Source organism: Amaranthus tricolor, chromosome 5 (assembly GCF_026212465.1).
Source record: "Amaranthus tricolor cultivar Red isolate AtriRed21 chromosome 5, ASM2621246v1, whole genome shotgun sequence".
NCBI lineage: Eukaryota > Viridiplantae > Streptophyta > Magnoliopsida > Caryophyllales > Amaranthaceae > Amaranthus > Amaranthus tricolor.
The window spans coordinates 16,013,665-16,036,731 of NC_080051.1; the positions used below are offsets into that span (position 1 = coordinate 16,013,665).

At 31.3% G+C, this 23,067-nt stretch overlaps 1 protein-coding gene and 1 long non-coding RNA gene across 2 annotated transcripts; one reads left to right on the plus strand and one right to left on the minus strand.

Annotated features, from left to right (window-relative positions):
* Positions 1 to 3,288: 3,288 nt before the first annotated feature.
* On the minus strand, positions 3,289 to 5,725 carry LOC130814077 (uncharacterized). Its single transcript, XR_009042293.1, has 3 exons — positions 5,618 to 5,725; positions 3,936 to 4,185; positions 3,289 to 3,852 (listed from the first exon to the last, which is right to left on the minus strand). It is a non-coding gene; the product is annotated as an uncharacterized LOC130814077 (long non-coding RNA).
* Positions 5,726 to 10,734: 5,009 nt separating this feature from the next.
* LOC130814078 (probable protein phosphatase 2C 24) lies at positions 10,735 to 14,243 on the plus strand. The gene is made up of 4 exons (XM_057680074.1): positions 10,735 to 11,456; positions 11,550 to 11,855; positions 12,494 to 12,599; positions 13,517 to 14,243. Exons 1-4 carry the CDS (start codon positions 10,926 to 10,928, stop codon positions 13,855 to 13,857), a joined length of 1,284 nt encoding a protein of 427 aa, XP_057536057.1. The 5' UTR covers positions 10,735 to 10,925; the 3' UTR covers positions 13,858 to 14,243.
* The last annotated feature ends 8,824 nt before the right edge of the window (positions 14,244 to 23,067 follow it).

The window sequence follows — 23,067 nt, forward strand, 5'->3', positions numbered from 1 at the left end:
TTCACGTGTATTCTATGTCATCGATACATATTGGGCATGCTTTCTTCCCTTTGTTCTTATACCCCGATATGTTGCCATATGCCGAAAAATCATTAACGGTGCATAAAAGCATTGCACGTAACGTGAATTCCTCATTAGAATATGCATCAAACAGGGAAACGCCTTCATCCCACATCTTTCTCAAATCCTCAACGAGAGGTGCAAGATATACATCTATGTCATTGCCAGGTTGTTTAGGACCCGAGATAAGAAGAGAAAGCATAATGTACTTACGCTTCATACACAACCAAGGTGGCAAATTATAGATCACTAACAATACCGGCCAAGTACTATGTTGAGAACTAAGATTACCGAATGGGTTTATTCCATCCGTACACAGTCCGAGCCTTAAATTACGAACCTCATCTCCAAAAGTCTTATGCAACCTATCAATACTCTTCCACTCTAGATAATCAGATGGATGTGTGAGCAAGTGACCTTTCTTCACCCTATCTGCATGCCACCTCAAATTTAATGCATCTTTCTTTATAAAAAACAAGCGCTTAAATTTAGATATTATTGGAAGATACCACAATACCTTAGCCGGGGGGCCTTTAGCATCCCGAGCCCCTTTACGCTTGTAGCACGATAACCCACACCTAGGACACTCTTCTAAGTTCTCGTTTTCATTCCGATACAATACACAATCATTCGGACACGCATGAACCTTCTGGTACTCTAAGCCGAAAGGACACTTGAGCTTTTTGGCATAATATGTCGACTTTGGAAGTTCATTTCCCTCATGAAGCATCTCACCTAACGCTTCTAATAACATTGTGAAACTAGCGTCACTCCAATTGAACTTTGACTTAATGTTGAAAATTGTCAACACTGCTGTTAGTTTGGTGAACTTTGTACATCCAGGGTACAAAGTCTTTTGAGAAGCCTTTGTCAACAAGTCAAAAACACGAGGACGTTTTCCGAACTCATCCTCGACTCCCTCCATCATCTCATCAACACAATCCGCATCCTCATCGACATTCTCTTCATCTGTCTCATACCCATCAACATGATCTACTACATCCTCATTGACATCAACCACATTATGGACGTCTTCAACAACACTTTTCTCTTTGTAAACTCCCTCCTCACCATGCCAAACCCAAACATGATATTGAGGCCTAAACCCACATCGAAGTATGTGCTCCCTAAGGATATCAACACTATCTACCTTTGATACATTGCCACAAGTGACACATGGGCAATAAAAACCAACTTCCCCCGTGCTGACTTGATGTTCAACCGCATTACTACAAAATTCTAATACGCCATCAATAAATTCTAACGATTCAATGCTTCCATACATCCAAGAACGATCTTTTCATCCTAATTAGTGTGATTAATTAATTCAAAACAAATTAATCCACAACTTTTAACATATATACTATTTATAACAAACATATTTAACCCTAAAAATATATACTTATTTATACCAAATCTATTTAACCCTAAATATACAAACTCCATATTCTAATTCTATACTTCATACTTCAATATTAAGCACTACATTGTAAATAAAATCATATTCTAATTCTAATAGTTAAAGACAAAAGTATAACAGCAAACCACATTTTTAACAAATTACACAAATATTTAACAAACTAATAACATAAACTTGAATAATGTAAAATTCACAAATAAAATGATATCTTTAGCACTAAATTACTAAATTACATGTTAAACAATAAAGATATGAACTTGCAAATTCGTGGGTTATGTTATCTACAACGAAAAACAGAGAAACAAAATTAGTATACGAACAGTTGCCCTAATTTTCGAGTGTTTTCATGAATATCTTGCAAAACTTAAATGTTTACCAAATTACAAAGAGAAAAAAATACCTTAATTTTGTGGGTTTTGAAGATGAACAAGACCAAAGTCTTAAATTTTAAGTTTATGAACAGTTACAGCCGTGGGTTTATGAATAAGAAGTAGCTGTGAACAAGAAAATGTCGTGGGTATCAATAGGTTTTTCGAGTGTTTTTCGAGAAAACAAGAAGTAACAGTTATGCCGTGGGTTTATGAAACAAGAAGTAGTAGCGTGAAGAAGAAGATGAAACAATTGCAGCTGTTATCGAGTGTTTTATGAAAATTCTTCGTGTGGGTTTAAGGGTATAACATTAAAAGGTAGGATTTTTTACTGCTTATTTGCTGCGGGCTAGGAGGAAACCGTAGCATATACTAATTAATTGTTGTGGGCAAGAGGAAAATGCAGCATATGCTTTTGAATCTTCACTTAATTGCTGCGGGCAACGAGAAAACCGCAGCATATATTTAATTATTTTTTTTCAAAAATAATTTTTGCTGCTTTTTTATAAAACCACAGCATATGGTGCACAGCAAATGTGATTTTTTCCACTAGTGATTCTAGAGGTTTCTCATTATTTTCATGGTAAAAGAAAATCTTGATAGGCATTAACACAAATGTTGGTTCCCAAAGAAAGAACAATAAAAGAATTGCTCAACAGTATATCATAAAATGGAAAGAGAATAGATTATATAAACAATGACTTGCTGCGGTTTGTAGCCTTAATTAACCTAAAGAAATGCACAAATTCAAAAGGAAAAATGTGATATACCTGAACCAAATTTGTGGAGAAGAGAAGGATTGATTTGCTGCGGTTTTTCTCTGGAAAAAAGCACCAAAATCGGCTGAAAAAGGGAGTTGTTGCCGGATATTTTTGAGGGTAACAATCGAGATGTAATGGTGGTTCTTAGGCGCACGATCTCAGGAACCAAAAGAGGGGAAGATGGACTAGTAGCTTGAATAATTTCAGTGTGATTCTGCCATTTTCAGAGGGAATGGCGAGAGAAAGGAGGAAGGTAAGGGTTCTTGAGATTCTGATGTGTTTTAATGGAGTGTGATGTTGCTGATTTTTGGTTTTATACAAATGTAAGGAAGAAGGAAATGGTTGTTGATTTCCTTTGAGTTCATTCGAGTGTGAGAGAGAAAGATGAGGATTTTGTTTTGTCTTCTTTTCTTTTATAAATTAAAAGAAAAGGAAAAGAGGAGAGAAATTAAATTGAGAATATTTTATGTCATGTGTATTTAAGATTATTCTCGCACTAATAATTCCCTCAAACTCACTCGTCTTAAATTATTAATTTCTCAAATGTTACAATTATTGCCTCTCCGTCTACTTAATTCCCTCCTTCTCAAGTACCTAAAAAATGAAACAAGCAATTTCATGGCCAATAGCATGTTTGATCATATCTAAGCTCCAAAAAACTCCATAATAACAAGAGTACAAATGTAAAACAATACAAACAATACAAAAATTAATAAGTACAAGAGCTATATTACCAATAGTGCTATAATTGTGATAGTTATATATAATTTAGGTACATTCAATAAGAAAAAAATATTAAACAAAGTACTGACCTTGTCTAAATCCTGCCCTCCAACTATTAAACATATTTTGAGCTAACGTATTTCTATAATTTGTCCATGGATCAGAAGTTGTAATTGTAGTAATGTACTCAACTTCATCATCGGAATCATCATCTAAATCGTCATCACTCGTCTCCTCTTCTTTTGTATCATTTGTGGGCCACACTTTTCTAATTAATTTATGGAGCAAACAACAAGCCATTATAATGCCACCTTAAGTTTGAATGGGGAAAAATAAGGGGCTTTTAAGTATACTCCATCTTCCTATAAGTAGCCTAAAACGCCTCTCAATTACATTTCTTACTTGAACATGTTTTATATTATAATATTCTTCGGTGGTTTGCGGTTGTTTATCAGTACATTCCTTGAGATGATATTGTTGCCCTCTATATGGAACAAGAAAGCCCTCACAATTTGTATACCTACAATCAACCAAATAATTGTTACCTTCAAAGTTATTGAAATAAGAAGATTAATATAGTTTTATTAGACTATTTAAATTTACTTTTAGTTTAGTAGAACGTATGTGCCTCAAGGGACCCTAAGCCATTTGGCCTAGAAAGAGCATTGCGAAGAACACGGACATCATATGCAGGGCCTTCCCTACCGGCAAGAACATGGATAAATTGCATATTAGGTGCACAAACACCCAAAATGTTCATAGCAATTGTACCTTTTCTTATCCGATATTTTCCCCGTTCTTGGGCATGCAGACTTACACTAATGTAGGTGCCATCTAAAGCTCCCAAGCAATTCTATAAATTCAAAAAAAAACATTATTCATTTAACCACACAAATATTTTGAAGCTAATAGTTAAATGAAAAAGCCATTAATACCTTGAAAGGTTTCCATTTTTCATATTCATAATCTTCTAATATTGGTGTGGGCTGGTAAAACAAATAACCATGAAGCTTGGGTACAACTTTCAAACAAAAGTTGAATTAACGACTCACAGTTTCTCAACTTCTTATGAAATACGAGCAATTGATCTACTTTTCATATGGTGTGCTAAAGTGTACATAAACATAGCAACTATTTCTTGAAGAGACATATTATTTGTACGGCATAGACCTCCACTTTTCTTAAGCATTTAACCAATGATACCAAAGGTTTGTCTATTAACACGAAGTTCACTTTTGCAATGTAAATCACTTTTGTATTAAGCAATACATGACTTTTAGCCGTAATTGTATTAATGTTCATCATATACCAAACCAAATACATCAAAAGAACTACAACGACATTTATTATAACCAATAGAAGTTGTTCTGGACTTCTTGTTCTCTGTACTGATTATATGATGTGATATATTTACAACATTATATTGATAAGTTAACAAAATTATACAGAAAATCAAAATCAAATTATATTGCAAGTAATCCCTGTCAAACAATTCAACCTCTAATTGCATAAACCTTAATCAAACACAAAAAAGTACAATCTTTATTGCAAAAACCTAACATAAATGAGTAATGTATGATAATTAGGAGATAACTTACATTGAAAAGGAAAGAACACATTCTTTCCAAAGATGACCTCCACAAAAAATCAAACCAAGTTTTTATTCCTAAAAGAATTAAACATTCAATCTATACACCATTTATCATAAATTGCAACTCAAAACGTGACAAAGAGTGTACTAACTTTTACCGTTGATAAACGGATTGGATGACTATGCTACTGTTGTCTCCTATTGCACTCTATTGTGCTACTATTCACTCATTGTCTACAAAAATACATCCACTAACAATCTTTAACTCCAATTCAGAGTACTACTAATTTATCAATCAAATTATGCTAATTGATAACATCAATTTGAAACCATCCCATCCAAAGATTGTTGACCTTACACCTCACACCCTCATAGTCTTACTCCAATACGAATACAATCATTCAATCTATACTATACTTGAGTCAAAATTAAACATATCCAGCAAGGTTAATAGTAAATATTAAGGGGGGAAATTGAAAAGATAGAGAAATCATCATACTAATAATCAACTACCACAAATCAAAACAAGGAAGAATAAGAGAAAATTGTAAACAATTTAAACCTTAACTCGGCAAAAAAAAAAAAGGTTTCATCTTACACAATCAAATTGAGCAAGAAAATTAAAATCAAAACAGGAGAAATTAACATCAAAGAATCAAAAGGATTAAAGATCACAAATTTAGAGAAAACATACCAGAATTTGTATCTCGTTGAAGGAGATTTGGACAAACACCAGAGTAAAACTAAGGAAAGGATTTAATTTGAGAGGAAATAGTTAGAAAGGATGTAATTAAGAGGAAATAGAAAGTAATGTGTTTTGTTATTAGAGTAAATTGACCAGTAACAAAATAGGGGTATTGGTTTTCTTGAGATAATGGATTGGATTATAATAATTTTATACAAAACATTGGGTAACAGATTTACTTAAATGAATTCGTTACTTGAGCCCAAAATTTTTATACCAACTAACCCCTTACTATTTTGATGTTCAGTGTACTTAATCGAGGAATATAGTGATCAAAAGTTGCTTGAATTTATCCAAAAAAATCCATAAAGCCACGAAATAGTACAAAATAGCGCAAGCATCTATTCTAGCTCATTTCCATCACATTTGTTCTCAAAACTCACTAACCATGCTCTAAATAAACCTCGTAGAAGAGAAATAAGTGTAAAATCCTTCACTTATCAAGACATTGTATACACACCAGCCAAGTGGACCTACGAACATCCGGTTGTTACCTAACTATGGAGGGAACAAAAGCTAGGATTATTTATTAGGGTAGAGAGTGTACGCCTTTGATTCTGGAGTTTCGTACTAGGAAAAAGATGCTGGAGGCCATCATCAGACTTAGTGATATGTTTAATGAGCTGTACAGAGTGTTACCCGAAATTTGTTAATTAAATAATCCCCCAAATCTAACATATAGTTACGCTCAAGAAGAAGTAGCTCCAATGCATGAATGGATATGTAGTCGCATCCAGCGTAACCACAATGATCTCGGAATGCTATTCATAAATTCCTGTAGTGCTTGTCGTATCTTTGACTGTTGATTAGTCATTTGTACATGCAACCTCTAAATCAAAAGAGCTAATAGCGCTACCAAGGTAGTATTTAAATGACGAATGTTGGTTCTCAACTCTGCCGGTTGTCTGATTATTTATATCCATATGTACACAATTATTTATCCATACATGCACAAACTGCTCCTTATGTGGCATCCAAGCAAGTTCCAAATAAATATTGTACGACCTTGTAAATTCTTAGCCCATGTAGAAACAATCGCTTCCCTACATCATCATCATCATCATACCCAGTGTATTCCGCTCATAGAAAACCATGATCAAGGTCTGGATAGGGAAGAACGACAGCAGCTAGAGAAGAATGCGGTCAAAGAGTCCCTCGGATCGAGAAAGGTCTTCAAAGAGAGAGAAACTTGAAACTTACAAATAGAATAAATAGAATACGTACAAATAACTAAAAATAAAGATAAAAGTAAAGAAGGAGATAAAGAGCGATAATTAAAGGCAATGAACAATAACAAACGATGGGTAAAAAGGGCGGGTTTAGTAATCTAAGACGTGAATAAGGCGCCGCCAACTGCCCCTATCCTTGGTCAAGTCCTTGGAGAGGTGAACTTCATGCATATCACTTTTAATCTGTTCCTCCCACGTTCTCCTAGGTCTTCCTCAACTTATCTTGCCCTTCACTATGATGCATTCTATCTTTCTTACTGGGGCGTCATGTGTCTCTGCACATGCCCAAACCATCTCAACCTGTTTTCCCACATCTTTGCGGAGAGAGGTGTAACCTCTAACTTCTCCCTGAACTCTTGGTTTCTTATCCTATCCATCATAGTATTACCACATCCAACTCAGCATACACTTTTCTGCTACTTCCATCCTCTGTTTGAAAACCTTCTTTACGGGCCAACATTTTGTCCCATATAAAAACGCCGGCCTAATTGCAATGCGGTAAAATTTACCTTTTAATCTCCTCGGGAAATTTTTATCACAAAGCACCCCGGTTGCTGCTCGCCACCTAAGCCAACCCGCTTGTATACGATTAGTAACGTCTCCATCAATCTCCCCATTACTCTGAATCACCGATCTCAAATATTTGAACTTGGACGTACATGTAACAACTTCTCCCCCTATGGTCACCTCTGGCTCCCTCATCGATTATGTCCCATTGAAATTGCATTGCAAGTATTCTGTCTTCATACGGCTTATGCGCAACCCCTTACCCTCCAAGGCTTCCCTCCACCTTTCCAATTTACTATTAGCCTCCTCCTTGGTTTCTTCCAAAACTATATCGTCAGCGAAAAGCATGCACCATGGTACGGTTTTTCAAATGGATTTAGAGATTTTCTCCATAATGATTGTAAAAATGAAAGGACTTAGCTAATCCCTGATGTAGTCCCACTTTAATTGAAAAAGACTATGTCATACCCACCGGTGTATGTATGTTAGTTGACATTTTGTCATACATGTTTTGTATTACCTCAATGTACCTTCGTGAAATAGCTCTATTCTTGGGGCTATCTCAAACAATCGCTTCCCAGTAATTTTCAAAATTTTCAACTGTGGAAAAATTACCCCAAGGATTCCATTTGGTTTGCCCAAATAATTACCCTTATTCATTTTTTTGCCACTACATAATTTGTCTACCATATTTTCAACATCATTTCCTATTTTCCATAAATAAAGTAAATGTCGAAATTCTACATATAGGAATTAATGCATATGGTCAATATAAATTAGATAAAATGACAAATATTTAATAGAAAAAGGAATATACCTGAAAACATCAAGGATAGCAGCGGATAAACCCTTATCTCTGTCAATTATGATTACATTAGAAGTTTTAACACCCCCAAGTATATCTCTAAGCCTTTCCATGACCCACGTGTATGAAATTGCCGCTTCATCCCTCATCATATAAAATGCAATGAAGAAGTTGTGGCAAAAATAAGGCCATGTATGAATCATTTGAATATCTGTAGGATTTGCAATTAATAACAGATTCAACTAACCATCACTATGCATATGTCTAGGCCACGTGTTGTATTTTGTAGTCAAATATAAAAAGTGTTGAATATGATACCTACCATCCATCTTTTCATGTCTAATTGTTTGTCTTAGGTTATATATTTATTTATACTAACATAACCCCCTGGATAATTTTGTCTGATTGAAATCATTATATAAGTTGGTTTCATCCTGGTAGCACAAAACTCACTTATATGTTGTCGAATATCAACTAGCAACCTAATTACTTTACATGACCATCCTTGTAAACTGTAAAAGGATAGTTGTGTCTTCCTTAATCACCAAGAGACACTCTCGCCATGCATGGTCTTTCCTTTAGTTTTCGAATATATCCTATTGGCATAAATCGACAACCACATGCTCTAATTCTAGAACCTGATCAAGGAGCGTTATCTAAATTATGCAATTAACTTCTAAACCTACCATAACAATGACACTTAAATATAAACTAACAATAGAACAACTCTCATTTTGCTAATACGAGGCACGAGTAAATTGAAAACTGATTTCAATAGTTTTTCCTTTCGCCCAACCATCCAAATTATTTATTGATTCAAATTGCCTATATGTAACCAATCCAGTCAAATAATCTACATCGTCACCTAAGTTCTCAAAGTTACCTTGCATATGTAAATAAAGAAATAATTTAAAATTAAAATAAAGAAAAAATAGGTGGCAATCGCACAAAATGGGCGAATGAGGCTAGGTGCAGTTGCACAAAATATGCGACATGGCCTAGGTCCAGTTGCGCGTTTTGTGTGACTGTCCTTTTTCTAATTTTTCAAATTGCATTTGCGTTTAATTCATGTTTATTCATAATTGATATTTACCAAATCATTTTGGTGATCAAATACATTCGCTCTATTATTACGATGTTGAATTTCACTTCTGAACCAAGATATTCCGCCTATCCCAAAAAAATAGACTATCTCCAAAAAGAAGTGTCATAGCAAGAGTGATTTTTTCTAAGCATATGACAAAGGATCAGCCAAATCTAGAGCTAAGTGGATGGTGGTTGAGTCAGGGTAAGTATGGAAAGCATAGGTTGACTTAGTCAAAGGCATGACAATTCACTTACCTGAAAGTTGGAACAAGTAGTTTACTTACTTAATATAGTAAGGAAAAAAAAAACCTTTTTAAGAAGAAAGGCGAGAAGGAGGAGAAGAGGGATTAGTAGTTGCCTCGCCGAGGAACTTGAGGTCGACCAAGTGCGGTCCTAGAGTTCAAGACACTGTCTAAACACACGTGTCGACCATAGAAAACCTTTTCTAAAGATAAGTTACAGATAGAATTATAAAATCATTACGGACAATATTAAAAATTTAATACTTCCTCTGTTTCAATTTACTTGCAATGTTTGTTTTTTCACGCAATCCATTGCACTAATTCAATCTTTAATATCTCTAATTATATATAATAACAAAATATAAAAATTTGATATTAAAAATCTTTGCAATGAGAAGAATTAAACAAGATCTCACTTGATTATGTTTTAACTTGTAGATTAAAAACTAATCACAAATTAAGAGTGATAAATGATAGTGTCATTTCGCCGAATGTTGCAACTAATATGGAACGAAGGAAATATATAATAAATGACGACACAATAAAAAGGTACTTCCTTGGTTTCAAATTACTTGCAACACTTTCTTCTTTTGGATATTTCACAATACTTGCAACACTACTCTTTTTGGCTAAAAGTAACTAAATAATTTTCTATTTTATCTCTACTTTATTTTCACTTTATACATTATCAACATTGTACCTATTATTATTGGCAATATAATAGACATTATATACTTGACAATAATATTTCTTTATACTTGTGTCAAAAGACAATGTTACAACTAAATAAGAACAGAGGAAATAATATATTAAAAATACCATTACAGATTTGTTAGAACAAAAATTAGTATAATTTGCACATTCAAACTGAAACTTACTAAGCAAAAATTTGAAAACACCGCTTGTTTCGGAAACATAAAAATTTTCCGGCTTCCCTCCCTTTCTTCTCTTCTAAACTTCTCCCTTTCCAGTCCCCCTCTTTCAAAATGGACCCCACAAAAGTATGAATAGTGTCAGAGAAGTCCGGTCCCACTATCCCTTATGTTGTTCATTTCTTATTGGTCCACGCTATTCTTTTCTCTTTTCCCTCTTCTTCTTCTCTTTATCCCCGCCATTACACGTGTTCGATCTTCCTCTTCGAAAGCGACTCATCCACCGGTCCATATTTTCGGGCAGTCTACGTCACTTCTTGGTCAGCTGCCCGTCAATTAAATAAAATTTAAAAAAAATCTAAATGCTGTTAGGAATACTTCTTATGTTTCCACGTAAAAGAAAAAAGCGGTACCCACCGTAGTAGGAGAGAGCGAGAAAAAAAGAAATAAAAGTAGTTTATTTGATTTATTTCAAAAGTTGTTTTCCATGGTTAATACTACTAAAGAACTTCATCAATGGCGGATATTTGCTGTGGAATAGTTGCTGATAATGGTGAGAATAATCCTGTAGTTGAATCTTCCTCTTCTCGTGCTGCTAGGAGACGTAGGATGGAAATCAGACGGTTTAAATTTGTAGCTGGTGTTACGGATTGTAATGACTATGATCGAGATTCCCTTACTGATTCGACCAAGAGGCAGAAGACGGAAATCTCTAGGGAATGTACGAATAATTGTTTTGTTTCAGATGAACGTGTACGAGATATGATTTCCGAAGATCAGGATACTGATGATAAGAAATTTAAACCGAAAGATTCAGTTATTAATACGATTTCGATTTATGAACCTAGACCTTTTTCTGCGAAATCAGTTCTCAACATTGAAACATTCAACGTAATACCTAAATTCGGCTTCGCATCAGTTTGTGGAAGACGACGAGATATGGAAGATGCAGTCGCAGTTCACCCGTCGTTTTTCAAAACGGAAAATTCCGTCGCTTCTGAACCGTCGCATTATTTCGCTGTTTATGACGGTCATGGTTGCTCTCACGTATATACGTCTGCTCTCCATTTAATTTACGCCTACTTCAATTTTGAACTCATAATTGCAGTTATTTATTGAATTATGGTGTTCTTTTTACAGGTAGCGATGAAGTGCAGAGAAAGAATGCACGAGTTAGTGAAGGAGGAGCTAGTTAACTCAGTTCCAGAATGGAAAGTAGCAATGGAGAGAAGTTTTAGTAGAATGGATAAAGAAGCAGTTGCTTGGGATGAAGGTGTAATTGGTGATTGTCGATGTGAATTGCAAACACCGGAGTGCGACGCTGTAGGATCTACAGCCGTTGTCGCCGTTGTTACTCCTGAGAAGATTATTGTCGCCAATTGTGGTGATTCGCGTGCTGTTCTTTGTCGTAACGGAAAAGCTTTGCCTCTTTCGTCCGATCATAAGGTAATTTTCTAATTTCTAATTTCAATTTTGTTAATTAGTGTAGTAATAGTACGCTTTATTAATTTTTTCTGTTATATTTGTAAAGAATAAAAACTTACGGTTTATGTTTTAACCAAAATATCCAATATTCATTTTATAAATATAAATAACATCATATAAAATTTATAAATAATTGAAAATGATCCCTCCCATTTCATATTATGTTCTTTGAATTTTAATGTTAATACTTTTAACTATGTATTCTCATTCATTTATATGAAAATCATATTTATGTGAGATTTTGATACATTTATCTCGAATAATAGCTTTTTAAAATTTTTAAAAATTTATAATTAAATTATGAAATAAATTAAATAATGTGATTTTTTAGAATATTAAATAACGTGACATAAAAAGTAAAAGATCAATTATTATAGATAATATTATATTTATTATTAATAGTAGAAAAATTAAAAATATAAATATTAATCATATAAACAATGACATAATGATTGATAATTAAACTGACATATAAGCAATTTTAAATGTTAATAACATTGTTATTATTTTATTTTAGTAATAGCTTTAGATTTTAGTGTTTTCGTTTATAACTAATAATTTTTTCATGTTATTTTGATTGGGCGAAAATTTAAATTTAGCCGGATCGACCAGATGAGTTGAATCGGATCCAAGAAGCGGGTGGTCGAGTGATATATTGGGATGGGCCTCGGGTCCTTGGAGTACTGGCCATGTCTAGAGCTATTGGTAAGTTTCATACTCTCTCCTATTTATTGATTTAGGAATATTTTTTTTTATACCAAAAGTTAAGAGAGATGAAGGACTACTTAAAAATAGGTGAAAAAATTTACTTATTCCATAAAAGATATTGATATTAATATGTTATTGTGTTGTTGTAGTGAGTATAAAAAGGTAAAAAAAATAATAAAAATAATAATAAAATATAATCAATAAATTAACTCAATAAAAATATGTCTTTAAATTAATGAATAAGAGGGAGTATACGAAGTACTTCTATATTTTTGTTACACGTAGGCATGTAAGAAATTAATCTTCATACTTTTATATAATAGAATAGAATAATTGCTGAAAGTGACTTATAAATAGTTGTCTTACTTGACTAGAGATAGTATATTGAGTGAATTTAAATTCAATTCCTTTTACAACTAACAGATGTTAAAGGTAGTTCAAGTGCATATGCTTTGTAGGTGGTGGGTTGGTTGTCTACGTAAGTTTCTTTGACATTAATTTGCACTTTCTATCTAATTGAAGTACTTACTATAACTACTAATTTTACTAATTTTGGATTATATTAGAACTATTTGGTAGATACTTCACCCGTGAAATTTTATTATCTTGGTAGATTTCCTTGTTTGTAAGTAGTAGCAAAATCTAAGATTTTAGGATAAGAAGTTCAAAATTTAGACAATTACATTATGTTTGAGATAGATCGGATAAGGTGAAAAGCTAGATTATTATCAGTAATCAAAGGGGGCTAAATTTTATTTGATCCAAAAAAAGAATTTAAAAGTTAAATTAATTTAAAGGTTGTGGAGAGATTAAATATTAATTGAGAAATAAAATGAAAATTATGCAACTATATTATATTGTTATTATACCTATATGAAATAGAAGTATTAATTAATGTGACATTGTGGTCGTAGGGGATAACTACTTGAAGCCATACGTGAGCAGTGAGCCAGAGGTAACAATAACTGACCGAACATCGGACGATGAGTGCTTGATATTAGCAAGTGACGGATTATGGGATGTTGTAACCAACGACACAGCGTGTGGGGTGGCGAGAATGTGCTTAAAAGGCAAAGTACCACCGGCAACATTGACTCCGGAGGTAGAAGCAATCACGGGTTTAGGTGAAGGACTGGCCGATAAAGTATGTTCCGATGCTTCGATGTTGCTTACCAAGTTAGCTTTAGCTAGGCACAGCACGGACAACGTAAGTGTTGTTGTCATTGATCTAAGGAAAGATAAGAGTAACGCCTAAGGAGTAAACAGTAAACATCCCTAGGAAATATAGGGGAAATCCTTCAGAATATCGATTATCGTCACACTAGCTAGACCAAGTGAAAAAATGAATGGAAATGGAAATGGAAATGGGTTAAACTTTCTTATCCTCGTATCCCTTTTCAAGGATTTTTTAATCTTTTATTTTAGTTTTGGTTAACTAGTAATATTAGTTAGTGCTCTCTTTTCCTCTGATTTTTTTGTGAGTCATGGGAGAGAAGTTAAGAAGAATTTTCCGAAGTGAAAAAGCTTTGTGGTCGAATGAAATATAGCTAGGGGAAAGAAATATCCAAAACTGAATGAGAACTTGCAAAAAATTTGAAAAACATTTTCTATTTTTTTATACTAATTACTTTCTCGTTTCAATATATAATTTTTAACTTAATTTAATATGTTTTTTTAATCATTTATATTTTGAATGCCTATAGTTTTTCTTACATATTAACTACAATATAGAGAATAATTTGAATGATGAATAGTGTCAATAACAGTAACGTAACATTATTTTATAACGGATAAAATATTATTTTTTTCTTTTTATGCTTAACTTTTACTACATATATTATCTATTACTTACTATAACAGAGGAGATTCTATGTGTGGTATTTGAGAATATCTTTCCATATATGGTGAAATAGAAAACAAGAGTATAAATTAAATGCGACACATTAGGAAAGTAGGAGTATATTATAAATTATAGATAAAAGTTAATCGGTTTGTCTTAAACTCGATTCATTTATATGTCTATTTTAAGGCTCATAGATTACGGGTCTATTTTATGTTGAATTGCACAAGTTTATTACTACATTTAAAATAACTAAATTTATATCCAATAATCATCTTATAAAATTTGATTTTTCTTCAATATTATGCAATAATTGGAAGTTCAACAAACAGAACAATGTGAAATGTGCAACAATTCATGAGTATGAAAGTTAGTAAGAATTAAGGAAAGACGAAGGAGTAAACGTGTATATTGTGGTATCGTGCATGGCAAACACGCTTGTGAGTCGGTAACAAGTAACAACTTGATTGCTTTATTCACATTTTTAATGTCTATAAAGTATGGAATCTTTTCTTTGTCAAATCCCTTCACATTGTTTTTTAGTTTTGAATTTTCTTGATACAATAATATAAGCTTGGCGGTATTGCTATGAGATTTATATTCATAGTTTAAATAATCTAATTAATAAATATTATGAAAATATAAATTTTTATGTCTTTTAATATGTTTTACTCTCTCCTATTCTACATATTAGTTTTATTTATTTTTTGTCATTATTTAGTTATCACTCTTAATTTATATTTTATCTTTAATCTATAAGTTAACATAGTTATGACAGTTGTGGATCCAGAGTTTAGAGTTCGGCAATTTCGATAGCGTTTAGTTTATAAAATGAACAATTAAATTTTTTTATTTCAGTAAATGACATGTAGAAGCACAATAATTTCAAGTAAAGTCAAAATAATAGTAAAGCAATCCATTGACGTCATTCTCATCTCAAATGGTGGCAACCAAAAAAAAAATGAAGTTTAATTGACATCATCCTCACATAATGAAAAAAAAAAAATCTAACAAACACATTCTCTACTCAAAAATTTACAAAAAAAATAATCTTATTTTTTCCTTATTATTTTGAGTATTTCTAATAAGAATATTAACAAACACATTTAAAGATAAACAAAAATTTTCAAAATGATGACACTCTAAAAAGTTCAAGGAACATTTAACAAACATGATGCTTTAAAAATATAAATCAATTAATTTCTAATAATTTGATGGTAAAGATTAAAGAAGAAATATAAGCAAAAAATTGAAATTCTAAATCATAATATCTAGTGTAAAAAATAACTGAAAATTAATGAAAAGGAAAATTGAGTTGGAAAATAAATAACTAGTGGATGATATAAATAAGTGGTCAAAATAGAAAGATAGTATGTAGAAATTGGAAGATGAGATTAAAAAGATAAAAGTTTGACCATTGCCCAAAAGAAAGTGATGCAAAATCAATGGGATAAGTAAAGACCATGTGACACAAAACCATATTAAAACTTGTTTTCTTTTTAAATTCGCATGGAGGGACGTTCCATCAAGGGCCCCCATGTAGATCCGCGGCCTATGGTCATGTGGGATTTTGTGTGATTCGTCTCAATACAAGGATTATTAATATGAACTTTTTATAATTTTTAATTAAGAATGATTAGAGAAATTAAGGGTAAAATATTACCTCGACAAGTGTGCAAAATTAAATGAGACTAATAGGTTGAATAGGAGGGAGTAATTGCATTAAATTTTTTTCCCTTTCAAATTACACCTTATTACAAAAGTCATATATTAATTTATAATTGAGGAGTAAGAAAAAATGTATGAGAAAGAAAAAATAAATAATTGACACTAAGAAATAAAATAAATTTATGGATGAGATTGCTAGAATTGATAAGTGTACTTATTAATATCATTTATATACTCCTTATTGATGATCGTTGTTAGTAATTTCATGCTTATTTTAAGGATTTATGCTACTTTACCCATTTTGGTTATTCATGTTGATTTTGAGTGGTTTTAAATGTTTGAAGCATAATTCTTATAAGTTTTAATGAGAACGGAGTTTACTAAGAAGATTTTATTTCGGCTGATTTTACAAAGAAAACGAGCAAAAGAGTAGAAGAGTGTTTAAAATGCAAAAGTTTTGAGGTGAAATTTGATATATGTTCACTCTTTTGGTCATAACTCTTAATAAGAAGATCATATTGATGCACGGTTTATGGCATTGGAAACTAGAATTCAAGTTTTTTCCAACAGTATATTATATGCTCAATTCCGACAATCGAGCAAGTAATGGCGATCATTAGACGTTTGCTGTGATTGTTAGCCAAAAAAGCCGACTCGACTTCCTGGTCGTGGAAGTGAACGCCGTGTAGGCTTTTGCTTTTGGAATTCCGTGCGAATATTTTCCAATTACTTTAGTTTTGTATTTTTTTAGTTTATCTTTATTTTTAATTAACTTCTTAGGGTTAATCTAGGGATTAAAAAGGAAAATTAGTTTAAGCCTCCTTTAGGGAGTAAAAGGTGGGAGATTAAAAACCTCTTCTTCCTCCTTGCTTCCAACTTGTTCCTTCATCTTCCTCTATAGAATACCATTTTTAATTCTTGTAAACATTTAATTTCTTATCTTGGATTTACTATCTCATTATTAGTTTAATCTTTCTTTTTCTAATTTGTATTAGTTTAATCATTCTTAATTGTTTTTGCTAGTAATTGTCATTCAATAAAAGTATTATTTGTTTCTCTTAGATCTTAGATGGTCTCTTTCATATTTTATTTTTTGCTTGTCCTTGTAAATTTCATTATTACCATCTTTTGTCATGTTTAGTTTCATCTTAGGGTTTTTTTTATTATTTATTATTTCCATCATGAATAATGAATTGATCGTTTTTCTAGAATTAGTGTTTAAACCTATAATTCAAGTATGATTTGATTATCAAAAGTGTTAATAAAATTAGGATTAAAGTGATTAAATTGTACTAATAACCCTACATTAAATATGCTTTGTTGGACTAATCAATAGAACTAGTGTGTGAGATTAGGATCAACTTTGCTTTAGGGTAAATTTTGCTCAAATTTTTATTAATTTGTTTAATAAAACTAGCGTGTGAGAATTAAAGTAATAGAATCTAAATCAATAGTTAATCAACAGAGTGAGAATTTAAGATTAACAAGATCATATTTAATCACATAATTAATCTCACATTTTATAGACATTCAAAAAAGTTTTATCATTCGAGTGTAATGTAAGGACTAATCTATTCTTAAAAAAATTTTGGAGAGTGTTATCGGGAAAGATTATATTATATTATTATATTACTAGATATTTTTTCCTACTTTATTAAACTGATTTGAAAGGTTGTTTTTCTTTGATTATAATTTTATCATCCTTTGTTTTTAATTAATAAAGGAGTACAATTCAGTAGTAATTTTTTTTCATCAATCTATTTTGTTTTTATATTAAATATGTTGAGAAAAACCAAATCAAGAAAGATATAATTTAATTCATTTTAATACATATTCTAATTTACTTTGAATTTTAAAATTGTGTTATGCATATTTGAAAATATAATATTAAAATACTATAATTTGTGAAATTATAAGTCTAACTATCAAAAGGAATAATTAAAGAATGATATAATATACTTCTATTGTGTGGATGAAAGTAAAGTTATAACCAAATCTACAAATTTCATATGGTAATTTTGAATTTTTTAATTTTCTACGTGATAGGTTATAAATTTACGTGGTGAATTTAAGTTTCTTACTTTTTCACGTGGTAGACAAAATGTTAAATTTTTGGTTAAATTAAGTACTCATTTCAATTGGATTACGAAATATGTGGCTAATGAGGGTGATCGCAACGTCTATTTTTTTAAAAAAATTATTATATTTAAAAAATAGCGTATAACTAACAAAAACAATTTCTTTTTGTTTACCGTATAGAAAAGTTAAAAATTTATGATCACCACTTAAACCAAAAATATATATATATCTACCATATAGAAAAGCATATAATTCAGAAATTTGACATGAAATTTCTATAAATTTTTTAACGGATATTTCATGATATACCACTGAGTTTCTTCGAAATTCACCATATACCACACAAAATTTTCTAATTCACCATATACCATTGAGTTTACGTCCGTTAGCACAAAATACCATAAATGACACTTCCCTTAGTGTGTCGTTTGTGGTAAATTAATAATTCACCATATACCATTTACTTTTTTTTATTTTCATCAAATACCATTTAAATCTTTTAGTCTTTAATTAGTTATTTTTAGTACAAATTAGATTTTAATAAGTAATTAAAGTTCAAACAACAATCTTTCCCTTTAGGCCTTCCCAGACAACTACCTCCCCCCTCACCCTCCCTTCCCAAGCAGCCACCACCCTTAACCGGCCCGTCCCTCCTCCTATCCACAGCAGCCCATGCACAGTAGCCACCAGCAACCCTTCCTTTTTCCTAAACCCTTCCATAGCAGCCCACAAACACAAACCCAGAACTCTGTTCATACCCTCCGATCTCCATCAATGGCGTCACTAACGGCAAGTGTCATTAAAAAAAATGGTATTTGATGAAAATAAAAAAAAGTAAATGGTATATGGTGAATTATTAATTTACCACAAACGGCACACAACGGCAAGTGTCATTAATGGTATTCTGTGCTAACGGACGTAAACTCAATGGTATATGGTGAATTAGAAAATTTTGTGTGGTATATGGTGAATTTCGAAGAAACTCAGTGGTATATCATGAAATATCCGATTTTTTAATCTAAAATGTTGTTTGGTATAAACTCTATAGCATAAATGGAATATCATTCTGTACAATATGATGAATCATCATCTTTGTAATGACTAAGGACCCACCCTAAAGACGAATGACACATATAGTACTTGTATATTAACTATTAAAAGGAGTGGATGAGTGATAACTGCTCAATTCTCTTTAGAGTAAGAAAACGACTTCCACCAAAATGGAGTAATTCTTTTTATAATGTTAATTTTCTAATTATTAGTAACTTATTCACCTATAATTGTAAATTTTACATGAGCAATTTATGCCCAATTCAAAGATTAAGCCTAACCGAAAATGACTACTATTATTAATTATTGATTATTAATTATTTATATTTATATTGAAGTTGTGAAACTCTAAACTAATAGGATTTTATTCTATATACTAAAGCAAAGATGAGCTGCAACATTGAAAATCACCATCCGCTCAATTTGTTGCTCATCCATACTCTTTCCTCCAAAGATCTTGACGTTCCTTTGGAGCCAAACATAATAGATGATGTCTACCCAAAACATAGTAACAACAAGAGCCTTGGTGCTATGTTTCTTCTTACTCAACCGATTCATAAGATGAACATCTTGATCAAAGGAGGATGGCCAAGGAAAATCCCTACAAACAAAAGCTTTTACTCTCCGGATAAAAATACAATCCCCAAACAAATGATCTCTAGACTCTAAGGCATTATTACAAAGCCTGCACAAAGGATCGCAGGATATACCCCACTTACACAACCTATCAATAGTAGGAAGCCGATTAAGAATAGCTTGCCACATGCAGACCACACTCCTTGGGGTTGCCTTATTGTTACACCAAATGGCCCTCCAAGGAACCTTAGGATGTTGTCCTAATAACTTCTTATAAGCAATCTTCATACTAAAGCGACCATGAGGGGCACAAGCATCTAAGTCATGAAGATTCCCAATCAAATGCCTACTATCAAAAATCTTCGTAAGCATCCAAGAAGTTGTACTAGGAACAACAAATGCATAGGAAGTTTTAACAAACGAATCCAAACAGGAATAACCCTAAGAATATCCCCTTTATTTATATTGTATATTATTAATCATTATTCTTTATACTAAAATGTTTACTAAATGAGATTGATAAATAACTTTATTGAGTAAGTGGATTGTTGCAAAAATAGTTGTCTTCTATTGTGAAGCAAAGACAAAAGAGATCAAACAAAATTAATGAACTTATTATTATTAAAAATGGAATGGGTAACTCAAAGGCTTAAAGCTATTCAAATAGATGAGCAGAAAAGTGAAGGTGTATAAAATGTCGTCATTTGCAAGATTATGAATTTCATACACCATACCTATTTATCAGCACCCGGTATTAAATGTCGCATTCAAAAGAAAAGTTCTCCTAAAAAATAGAAAGACAAATGAGATAAAATTGTAATTTGATAATTTTGCTATGTTTGAAATTTCTTCTTTACATTTATAAATATTACTATGTGGAAATTCATTAAAATATATCAACAATTTAAGTTAATTATATTTTGCCAAGTACTCAGTCAATGAAAAAGCGTCATTTAGAATTAAGGGGTCTTTCTTTAGTATATTGTAGGATATGATATGATGACTTCACTATCTTTGTTTCACTTGGTTTGTGCACATTTTCAAATAAATTAATCGATGTCCTAATGCATCTTATAGTGCATAATTAAAAATTATAAAAAGCTGATTCTAAGTAGCAAAAAGCTTTAGTGTGATTTTTTATTGTGCTGCTCAAGGGTCTAATAAATTTCACTAAATCCTCTATATATCATCATCATCATCATCTTGTACGTGGTGTATCCCGCTCATAGGAAAACTATGATCAGGGTCTGGGGAGGAAAGAACGACGACAACTCATACCCATAAAGGAGAGTGTGGTCACAGAGTCCCTCGACTCAAGAAAGGACTTCAATGAGAGTGAAACTTGTGATTACCCGAAAGCCTGCAACTTACAACACTCATTAACCATAAACAAATTATGTCGCTAAATATATCCTACTAAAAGAGAATTATGTTATAGTGTGTTATGAATAATCTTAAAAACTAATTGGGTAAGGGAGTATGTTTTAAGTATAGTTGAATTTGAATAATTAGAAGTGTTAAAAACTAAATATGGTATAAGAGTTTAAGGTATCTCAAGGAGAGGTTTTATTGAAAGATAAGTTGAAAATCGGTAAGAAATTGATTTTATGTTCGAATGTCGATGTAACAGACTCAAAATTCTTAATCTTAATCTTCCGATTAATTATTCCGAATTTTCAGTTCAAATCTCTAATCCTTTGGTTATCCATTTCAAACCATCTTTAATTCCTAAACCTTTTCCGATTTTGTAATTTCTTTAAAATATTAAACTTTAAAATAGTAATTTGTTTAAAGTCTTTTTATAAACACTAAAATATTATTTTTATTATTTTATAGTACGAAAAGTAAAATTTTATTATTATATTCACGGTTTTGTAAAACGTTACGTTTTAACTTTCTTCTTTAAACTAACATTACTACTTATTATTTTAACCTTATAATTTTGATTTAATATTTTATACATAAAAATGAGTCATATTTTTATTATTAACATTAAGTATAGTTTAAGCAAAATTTTCTAAGTAAACTACATATTTTCATGATCAAATTTACCCATTATTTTAAAGTATATTCACTGTACATACTAGAACAAAAATTTTATGAACCAAAATCCTTTCTATAGTAACCCATGATGTTCATCACTTACACAAGCTATCACCATTTCCTTACACAAGCTAACTTTCTTCTACACTCCAAACTCTTACACATTCACTTACACATTCCAACTCTTACACATTCACTTACACACTCTAAATCACTTATACAAGTTAACCTGCTTCTATACTCCTAATACTCTTTTTCATACAATCTAATGAACTACAAAGTTGCCCAAATCCATTATAAATACCCCCCTTAGCCATGAGATAACTTGCACCACCAACATCAAATCCATTATTAGGTTATTACTTTGGGTACTTAATGTATCATTATTTTTGGAGTTTAAATTTAATTATTTTGAGAGCTTAGAAGATCATCATTATTTTGGGAGTTTGGATTAATTATCTTTGAAGCATTATTATCTATCTTGGAGGGTCTTATTTCTTATTATTTTCCTAATTAGTACTTAGTACTAATCCTTAGTGTTTGTATGGTATAACTTCTTACCCTACTCTTTTTGTGGAATTTTTACATTATATTTACTTTATAATATGAAAAGTATGGAATATGCTGATAAGTTTTATTAGGAAGTTAGTTTAATGAAATTATGATCAAGATTATATTAAGTATGTGTATGCTAAAAGTATTTTTAGTATGTTAATTTAATAATCTTTGAACAAGTTTAGGAAGTTGGGTGCAAAATTACATTCTAGTGATATTAAGTATGATTCATGTTGTAAACTAGTGCTAGTATGTTTATGAATTATGTGTTACATTAAGAATGTTATTATAATTAAAAATTTTATGTTAGAACTTTATTAATATCTTTATGTTAGCCTTCAAATTAGTTTATAAGGTAGTAAGTTATTTTATGAACTTATTTTTTTATTAAGTATTGTTATATTAAGAATATTTTTATTATACTTTATTTTGAGATTTAAGTTTATCCTTAAAGTTATAGTAAATTTCTAAGTTATTGCGTAAAATTTTTATTTTTTTAAAGTGGTTATGTTAATTATTTAAATCTAGAATTTAGTTAAATAAATTAAATTAAGTCGTTCTTTCTATGTGAAAAGGGTCCAAAACACTCATAGACCATTCGACTACTATCATATAAAAAAAAAGAGTTTGATTTACTATTTTAAATTATTACAT